At 50.9% G+C, this 9658-nt stretch overlaps 1 protein-coding gene across 1 annotated transcript; it reads left to right on the top strand.

The window, feature by feature from the left end:
* Positions 1-4936: 4936 nt before the first annotated feature.
* Positions 4937-8473, top strand: TP53TG5 (TP53 target 5). The gene is made up of 5 exons (XM_007464807.1): positions 4937-4984; positions 5249-5323; positions 5524-5654; positions 7149-7653; positions 8372-8473. Exons 1-5 carry the CDS (start codon positions 4937-4939, stop codon positions 8471-8473), a joined length of 861 nt encoding a protein of 286 aa, XP_007464869.1.
* The last annotated feature ends 1185 nt before the right edge of the window (positions 8474-9658 follow it).

The raw sequence follows: 9658 nt of genomic DNA, 5'->3' as shown, positions 1-9658 counted from the left end.
ATATATATATATATCCCAATAACCCTAACTTTAAAGAAAAAGAAAGTAAAGCACAAACTATGAGATGAAACAAAATAAAATGACAAAAAAAGAATAGACCCTCACAGCCATCAGGATAGCTACTATAGAAAGAAAGAAAGAAAGAAAGGAGGGAGGGAGGGAGGAAAAATAACAAGTGTTGGTGAGGATGTGGCAAACTGAAACCCTGTGCACTGTTGGTGGGAATGTTAAAATAGTGTTACTGCACACTGCAACGAAGAGTAGCCTCTGCTCACTGCAACTAGAGAAAGCCCGCGCATAGCAACGAAGACCCAACGCAACCAAAAATAAATAAATAAAATAAATAAATTTTTTTTAAATTAAAAAAGAGAGATATTTGTACACCCATGTTTATAGCAGCATTATTCACAGTAGCCAAAAAGGTGGAAGCAACCCAAGTGCCCACCAATGGATGAGTAGATAGGCAAAATATGGTCTATACGTACAACAGAATATTATTCAGCCTTAAAGGAAGGGAATTCTGCTATAACACGATGAACCTTGAGGACATTATGCTAAGTGAAATAAGCCATCACAGCAAGACAAATATTGTATGATTCCATTCACATGAGGTCCCTAGAGCAGTCAAATTCATAGAGACAGAAGGTAGAAGGGTGATTACCAGGGCTGAGGAGGAGTAGGGAATGGGGAGTTGTTATTTAGTATTGAGTTTCAGTTTTGCAAGATGAAAAGAGTTCTGGAGATGGATGGCGGAGATGGTTACACAACAGTGTGAATGTACTGAACACTACTGAACTGCCCACTTAAAATGTTTAAGGTGGTAAATTTTGTTATGTGTATTTACCACAACTAAGAAAAACAGAGTGGTGGTTTCTCACTCAAGTGCCTTGGATTTGGTCCAAAAGGCTGACCAGCTGTGTGTCCTTGGGTGTCACTATTCCCATAAATGGTTTTTCCTGTGTAAACGGAAGAGACAAACAAGACAGAATATGGGAATTTGCTTTAGGAGCCATTGCTGGGGTACAATGTCTGGTCAGGGAGAATGCCCTGCCCCCTTGGGGATGAACTCCCTAAGCTTCCAAAGGGAGGGAAGTGAGTGACGATGAAAAGAACAGACTAGAACAGAACGGCAGAGGCGCGCGCCAGCCCCTGGAGCTCAATCAAGCCCCATTGCCTCCGTTGCTGGAATGCTCCCAGGATGCTCTGACCCTCAGGACAAACTCCCAGCCCCTGAGCCGGTGATCAAGCCCTTAGCAGTCTGTGTCTTGCTCACTCCTCCGGGTTTGGTCACCACCGCTCTAGGCTCCTACTTTCCACTCCAGCACATACACCAGTTCATAATTCCCTCCCACACCTGTACTTTTAAAATCCCCTCTTTTGAGAGTGCCCTGCCCAGCCCACAGCCCTCTGCCTGGAGGCCATACTCCTCCTTTGTTCCTCCTCACCATCTCTGTGAAGACTTCCCTGGCCTCCCCACACTGTGCCTCTGTGTTCCAGCGGCGCCCGCCCCCCAGCCCTTATCGTAGGTAACGCCATTTATTTCACTTTTTCACGAAATACTTAGTGGGCACCTATTGCCAGCCAGGTACTATTCTAGGCTCTGAGGGGTTAGCAATGAAGAGAACAGCCAAAAATCCCTGACCCTGAGGAACCCATATTCTAGAAGGACCTCTCCCCTGGGCCTGTGTGCCATCTTCAGTGGGGAGCGCACAGCGGGGCCCCAGCCCTTGGTGCCCAGGTACTGAATGGCGGGGGTAGAGGACCCTGATGCAGCCCACCAGAGTCCTGCAGGGTCCAGGAAGAGCTGAAATCGCGCAGGGAGAGGAAAGCAGAGGAGCCACGGAGAGTGCTGAGGCAGACAGAGGGAGAGGGGAGGGGCTGTGCTCCATGCCTTCCCTCCCAAGTCACCTCCTTGGTTTCTTCCCTGGTCCACAGTGTGTTTTACCACCCGCTTATCTTTGCCCTAATAATAAAGGGCATGTACATGTAAGAAGCTGTTCGGTAGTCTGGTCTTGGTCCATCACCCCTAAAAGGCAGAGCTAAGCACCCCAGATGCATGCACACCCCTCCGCCCGGGTATGGTGTGGATTTGGCTCGCACACTGGGTTAGGTACCAGATTGGCTGACTGAGTGAGGTGGTGCCCGAGAGGCTGGATCTCACCAGCTCTTCTGATTATTCAGATGCAGCCAGCTGGGCAGATTACTCAGAGCAGCCTAAGCTGTTAAAATCTCCCATGATCTGTCCCCAGCCCTTCAACACGACTCCTCCGCCTCTGCCCTCATCTCCTGACGCCGCTCCTTCCCCCTTCCCTCACCTCCTCCAGGTCTCTCCTCAAATCTCATCTTGTCGGTGAAATGGTCCCATTCCATCCTTTTTAATACAGCAAAGCTTCTACTTTCGTTCTTCCTTTCCGGCCCACACTGTTTACTTTTCTCCACACACTTACTCCCATCCAACGTTAACAGAAGCGTGCTGGAACCGACTCTGAGGGCTTTCAAAAGTCTATGACATTTTTAGGAGCTTGGCTGGCTGGTTGTTAAGCAATGCCGTCATTAAAAATTAAATTATACCAACTTCATTAAGTTAATGATATTAAAGACAAAGGTGAGGGGCTTCCCTGGTGGCGCAGTGGTTAAGAATCCACCTGTCAATGTAGGGGACACGGGCTCGAGCCCTGGTCCGGGAAGATCCCACATACCACAGAGCAACTAAGCCCGTGCACCGCAACTACTGAGCCCACGTGCCACAACTACCAAAGCCCGAGCACCTAGAGCCCGTGCTCCACAACAAGAGAAGCCACCGCAATGAGAAGCCCACGCACTGCGACGAAGAGCAGCCCCCGCTTGCCGCAACTAGGTAAAGCCCGCGTGCAGCAACGAAGACCCAACACAGCCAAAAATAAATAAATAAGAAATAAATAAACGTTTGAAAAATAAAAGATTAAAAACAAAGGTGAAAAATGCTCAAACTCATCACTTTCTAATTTTTACTACCTTTTGCTATTATCTATAATCTTGAGAATCTTTACAGCTGTAGAAATATGGCATAAATATATAATATATAATATATAATGGCATGCTACTGTGCATTTCTTTTCAGCTCTGCATTCAGTGACATCACACCGGTAGCTTGAAATCAGCCCTGGTAGGAGTATTTACACCACAGAAGTAGGTAAGTATGATAAATCAGGTTTTGATTTATCGTTCTGTTGAGTGTCTAGACCAGCAGTTGGCCATGGGCCAAATCCAGCCCACTAACTATTTCTGTAAATAAACTTTATTGCAACACAGCCAGGCCCACTCATTTCCATATCTGTGGCTGCTTTCACATCCCAAGAGCAGTTGAGTAGTTGCAACTACACGGCCTGCAAAGTCTAACATATTTACTATCTTGCTCCTTACAGAAGAAATTTACCGACCCCCCAGGTCTAGCCTTAAGAAAGTAATGGAGGAAATGTTAATAATGTAGATTAAATGTAAATATGTCCTGTCTATAGCTGCTACAGGCAGATCTCATTTTATTTCGCTTTACTGCACTTCACAGATAGTGCGGTATTTACAAATTGAAGGTTTGTGGAAACCCTAGTTGAACAAGTCCATAGGCGCTATTTTTTCAACAGCATTTGCTGGCCTCATGTCACTGTGTCACATTTTAGTAATTTTCACAATATTTCAAACTTTTTCACTATTATACTTGTTACAGTGATCTGTGACCTTTGATGTTGCTACTACAACTTGCTGAAGGCTCAGGTGATGATTAGTGTTTTTTAGCAATTAAGTATTTTTAAATTAAGGTATGTACTTTTTTTAGACATAATGCTATTATTGCACACTTAATAGACTACAGTATAGTGTAAACATAACTTTCATATGCACTGGGAAACCAAAAGATTCAGGTAACTCACTGTATTGCAGGGGTCTGGAACCGAACCTGCCATATCTCTGAGGTATGCCTGTACATTGTAAATAGCCACACACACGCAAAAAAAGCTGAGCAAATATACTCCCGGTATTTGAAAACTGTGATCTAATACAGTAAAGAAGTCGATCAGGTCATTGAGAAATGAGTTGAATTCCAACATCTTTGTTCTTTCACTTTTTCACTTTCTTAAATCAACATTCATGTTGGAACTACACTTGGTCATCAGTTATAACCATAGGTTGACTATGGATGCAAGAGTTAGGCAAAATTCAAGGAAAGTATACTGTAAGAATAAACTGGCTATACCGAATTCACAATAAAGAGTATTGTAGAATTTTATTAGATTTCTTTCAGTAAAATTTATGATAAACACACATTCACACACACACATACACACTTTGTTTCAGAGAGCCCATTGTTAAACCTTTACAAGCACACACACTCTCCACTAGAATGTAAGTTCCTTGATGGTAGGAATTGTTTTTTTTTTTTATTCCAGCGCTTAGAACACACCTAACACATAGCAGACACACAGTCAACATATGTGACATGAATGAACATATGAGCATAGTTGGGAACCCACGTTTCATGGGTTGACGGTCAGACCTTACGTTTCCAGCTCCAACATTATCCAGCTGTGTGGATAAATTATTTAATTTCTTTGAACCCTGGCTTCTTTATTAAAACAAACAAACAAACAAACAAAAAGACGGGGGAATCTTCCTACCTCACAGGGAGATGGTGACAATATATGCCTCTGCCTGGCACCTACTAGGTTTCTCCACAGACAGGAGTTTCCTCCTCACCCTCCACCCCTGCCATCCACATACTCCTCAGAGACTCAGCCCTGCCACTGTCACACATTTCAGTGATGTCACAGCCCCCTCCCTGGGAGCCCCAGCACAATCATCCTGATGCCCAGCCTGAGCACTGGCTGAGCTGAGAGAGGCAGGGGGCAGGCAGTGCCTGGCACCAGTCTTGCTCCATCTGTCTCTGAGGCCTCACAGCTCCAGCATGAGTCCATCAGCAAAGAAGAGGCTCAAGAATACAGTGGTTTCCAAGGTTGGATTTGGGACTAGACCCAGTGGGGGTCTCAACAAAGAGTCCAACCATGCCCAGGATGGGGACCTTCCAGCCTGGGGGGAAGAGGGAGAGGTGAAGGGTGAAGGGAGGTCAGGAGAGTTAGAATGGGCTGTTTCCACCCCCAAACCAAGGTGACAAAACTCCCAGTCTAGGGTTGGTCACACCAAGCCCAGCCCAATATGGAGGCGTTCGGGGGGTTCCTACTGTGTTAGCATTCCCCCCCCGCCCCCCCCTCTCTGTCAGATGCAAGATGAGGAACTACGGGACAAGATACAGCAGCCTGTCAGCAAAGTAATTGCGCGGAAACGACTTAAAGCGGTGAGGCGCCCCGTTTTGGTGTCTGCTTAGGAGGGCCTGAGCCCCCATGCAGTGTTGCTCCTGGCTGCCAGGCCGAGTGACCCGGGAGGAGTCACCAGGCCCTGCCCTGAGCTGAGCTGAGCGAAAGTCCGGGTGGCGGGGTGGGACGCTATCCCAGGAAAGCTTAAGCTTCCGTTTTTCTGGCCCCTCGCCCCTGGCAGGTGCTAAAAAACTTGTCGCTCTTGAAGCTGCTCAAGAGCTCGAACCCTCGGACCCAAGAACTGCATAACCTGGCCAAAAGGTGTTGGAATTCACTGCTCAGAGCTCTGAAGATCCTCAGGGTCTCCTCTGGGTGAGCATGGCCCACCCATGGCCCCTATCATGGGCCCAGTAGCCACCTTAACTAGGAACTGGCACCATGCTAAGGAATTTTGCAACCTGCATTTTGACTAGGCTCTGGGAGAAAGGTAGTTATTTATTAGCCCTATTTTACTGAGGAGCTGAGGCTCAAGAGATCTTGTAACTTGTCCCATTAACTGGACTGGTAAGTGGCAGAGCTAGAATTTGAAGCTGTTCCCAGCTGATATCAGAGCTGTTGTCATAAGCCTGGTCATAATCACCCAACCACGGGACTAACCACCACCCGGTGCTCTGAGCAAGAGGGGCCACCCCTTCTGCCTCTCCCAAGTCAACACCACGCAGAGATTAACCTGCAAACTAGTCATTCTGCTGAGGCTCAGTTTCCTCACAAGTCACATCAGGATGCTAAGAAAGCTGACATGAGGCACCTGCTAAGTGCCAGGTACCATGCAAAGCATTTTCCCACTTAGTTTATTCTTCACAAAAATCCTATTAAGTAGAAGGAATTACCCCAGTTTTACAGATGAGGAAACTAAGGCTCTGACAGGTTACCTTTCTTGCCCCAAATCACACAGGTGGTAAGAGGCAGAAGCAAATTGGAACCCCAGTTTGTCTCCAAAGCCTGTGCTCTCCAAGCCGCTCTGCTCTTCCCTGCCTCCTGCTTTGCAGGACTGTTGTGAGGGTCCTGGGCCTGACACCCAGTGGGCACCCAATCGGCAGTGGCCATTATTATCCTCTGTATTGTCATTATCCTGAGCCTGAGGCCTCTCTCTCTCCACACACTCATCTAGGACGGGGGCTGCCACATTGCAGGGGACTCAGTCTACGACAGACACCCCTGGGGAAAGTCTCCTAACCCCTCTAGTTAACTCCACCCCTCTGGCTCCTCCCCTGAGTTGGCGTCCTCGATGCAGGTGCTCAGGGAACACTGAGCCAGAAGGGTCAGGATCATCTAGTCCCAGAGATTTCCAAGCCTTTTTAAAGCAGCAGAGCCACTCTTCAAACTTCTGTCCCCAACCCCCAACTGTGTGGTTGGAGGGAAGCTATCCTGCCCCTCACCCTGCCCCTCCAGGGGTGGGGGGTGGTCATTTGAGATACTTTCTAAGACTTCTTGAAACACAATTTGAAAAAAAAAAAAAAAACACCCGAAAACAAAACACTGGACCAGTCCACTCCATCAACTGAAATCCAAAGAGGCAGAATCCTAACCTAGTGGCCGATGCAGGCAATATATATTTCTAGGTGTCCTAACTACTAGCCATTGCCTCAGGCCTTTCCAACCTCTTACATCCCTTCTGCTGGTACTTATCACCACATCCCCTGCCCCCAGGAACAAGACCTCTGAGTGGTAGAGAAGCTTCTTTTCAGGCCCTCTCTAGCTTTCCTGACAGGCTCCCTGAGCTGACTGCAGAACAGCTGTCTCGGTCTAGCTGGAGGACCAGGACATTGGTCTTGCTCTGCTGACTGCCGCTCCTCTCCCTGCCAGGCACGAAGACGTCTGGGATACAGTAGAACAAAATAACAAAGATCTTCAGGAGGCTGGGTGTCCCAACAAGAAACTGGACTCCAAGAAATCAGAGCCCCTGAGGGAACCTGAAGACCCGGAGCAGTCAAGGCCCAAGGCGGCACTGCGGGAGGGGCACACGGCACAGCAAGCAGTGCCGCATGAGGAGGAGCGGCCGGAGCCTGAGGTCCCCATGACGTCCAAGGGTCGTGGCCTGCCCACTGGCCCTGGAGCCCAGGAGAGGCAATCACCCACTGCGGACCCCCGGGTTGTCTTCCTGAAGACCCACCAGTACAGACCTCCCATGGAGGATATGAAACAGCTGGACACAGCAGACCAGTGGATCTGGTGTGAGGGGCTGCCCACACGAGTCCACCTCCCAGCGCCCCGGGTGATGTGCAGACCATCCGCCCTGCGCTGGGTCAAGCGCTGCTGCACCCGCCTCTGCTCGGCATCACTTGAGCTGCCAATGGTCCGTCCATACAAGGTGTGACAATGCCACTGCCAGGCTAGGGTGAGACACAAGCCCCAAGCCAGGCCCTGAGCTGGGCCCAGAGTCAGAGGGCTTAGGATCCAGAGTCTTGGGGGCTGTGGCTGGCAGTGCTGGGAGGCGCTACCTTCATGCCCAGAGAGGGAAGCCCAGAGAGGTGGAAGCCATTGACCAAGTCCACACAGCAGGGCAGTGGCCAGGCTGGGTCCTCTCAGGACTTGAGTAGGGGCTCTGGGGAAGGAGGGCACTGGGAGTGTGGTTCTGAGGTGAGTCATCCACTGCCTGGAGGCCTCAGGAGGGGCCATCTGCTATGGCTCAGAATCTCACAGAAGTCTGAGTGAGTTTAGGGATTTCCAAATGTGGGGCTAAGGGGAGGGGGCGTGGTCAAGTAAGGTTCTTCTGCATCTCATCCCCTCTTAGATAAACTCTGCATTTGTTTTATTTATTCGTGCCTCAAATAAGACCTACTCTGGACAAAAGTTCCTTAGCAAAAGAAAAAGCAGAAATACTCCAGCCCCTCCACTGAGGTCCCAAGAAAGGAAGTGGGTGATGGGCCTGGGGGTCCAGTTGAATGGGAAGCTGCCCCTTCAGCAAACCGGGCATCTCCAATCTGCCAGACACCGCAGCGCCCTGGTCCCTGAGCCCTCTCCCTGGACGCCAGCGCCCTCTGGGGGTGGTCTTAGCTTCTAACTGACGCTGAGGTCTCTGCTCGCAGGTGACACCTTGGATGGGAACCAGAGGTGTGCGGAGAGGGCGGAGATCGCGCAACCATCTGGACGGGAGGGATGGGCGGGAAAATTCGCGAGTCTACAAATAAAATCTCCCATATGGCGCTGAAGAATACTGCCGCTGGCCCTGCCTCTTTATCTGGGGTTGGAAAGGCTGGAGGAAAGAGGCCCTCCGCGGAGGTAAGGTGGGGGAGCGGGGAGAGTCTGAATCACTTCTTCAGGTTAATTCCACTCCATCCCCAGGTCCCTACGGTCAGCGTAGAAGCCGTAACAAAGAAGCAAGCGGGCAGCTCCCTTCCCCCGCCTCTGCAAGCTGGCCTCCTGAGCGGCGCTCTCCATGAAGTCATAGAAGGGGGGCGTTGGTTGTGCGCTTCCTGGGTGCCAGGTGCCTCACAATGGCCCTGCAGGCCAAGGAGAGGAGGAAACCACCGCGGCGCCGAGAAGCTAAGGTCTTGCGCAGGCTCACGCCGCTGGGAAGTGGCACAGCAAGAACTCTAATCTAGGTCTCCTGGCTGCTCCCCGTTCCATTTCCCGAAGAAGGGGAAAAGGCGTAACGCAGCATCCAGCCCGTCACGCACGTGCATTGCGCCCAGATTATCACGGCTCCGAGTGTCAATAAATGCCAGCCGGAAATGTGAAATGTGCCCCGCCTGGGCCACGGAAAGCACCAAGTCAGGCGGGGGACTGGTACTTCGTCCTACTGCTCCCGTGGGATACAGCGCGTCCATCCTCCAGCCCCAAGTCCGGTCGGGGTCACCCTCTGTCGGTAGGAGCCACAGGGCCCTGAATATGCAGTTGGGGAGAGGAAAACAGAGGCGGCCCAGGCTTTCTCTGCACAAAGACTATGATCCTGGTCCTCCGTATTCCCCTGGAGACAGGCTGTGTGCAGCGGGCGCCCTCAGGAGAGCAGCAGAGCCATCGAGGGGCGCAGAGCCCTCCACCCTCACTCCCAGGGAGCCAGGACACTGATGGAGATCCTCAGATTGGGAGGGAGAGAGAAGGATGGGAAAGGCTCCCGCTAAACCGGCCGGCTCGCACCCCTCCTCTCCACTGGGGCTCAGCACCCTGACTGATCATCCGCCAGGAGGCCGCCAGCGGAAACCGGGCCGCGAGAACAGCCTGAGCGGGGCCTGGCGCTGGACCGTTCTGCACCGCACTGCTCAGCCTCGGGAACGGCGACCTAACGCCCCCGCAGCGCGCTCCCTACCTGCGGCCACCCAGGCGCGGCGCTCCCGTCCCGAGCACCCCGCCCCGCCCCCTCCGCGCAACCTCCA

Source organism: Lipotes vexillifer, unplaced genomic scaffold (genome assembly GCF_000442215.2).
Source record: "Lipotes vexillifer unplaced genomic scaffold, Lipotes_vexillifer_v1.1 scaffold53, whole genome shotgun sequence".
In the NCBI taxonomy this organism is placed as follows: Eukaryota; Metazoa; Chordata; class Mammalia; order Artiodactyla; family Lipotidae; genus Lipotes; species Lipotes vexillifer.
This window is presented reverse-complemented; position numbering and strand designations above follow the sequence as displayed.

Bases quoted from the DNA above. Each gene is read 5' to 3' on its own strand.
- TP53TG5 (XM_007464807.1), top strand. From the start codon at position 4,937: ATGAGTCCATCAGCAAAGAAGAGGCTCAAGAATACAGTGGTTTCCAAG. The intron at 5,655-7,148 runs GTGAGCATGGCC...TCTCCCTGCCAG, and splicing joins ATCCTCAGGGTCTCCTCTGG to GCACGAAGACGTCTGGGATA. The intron at 7,654-8,371 runs GTGTGACAATGC...CTCTGCTCGCAG, and splicing joins CAATGGTCCGTCCATACAAG to GTGACACCTTGGATGGGAAC.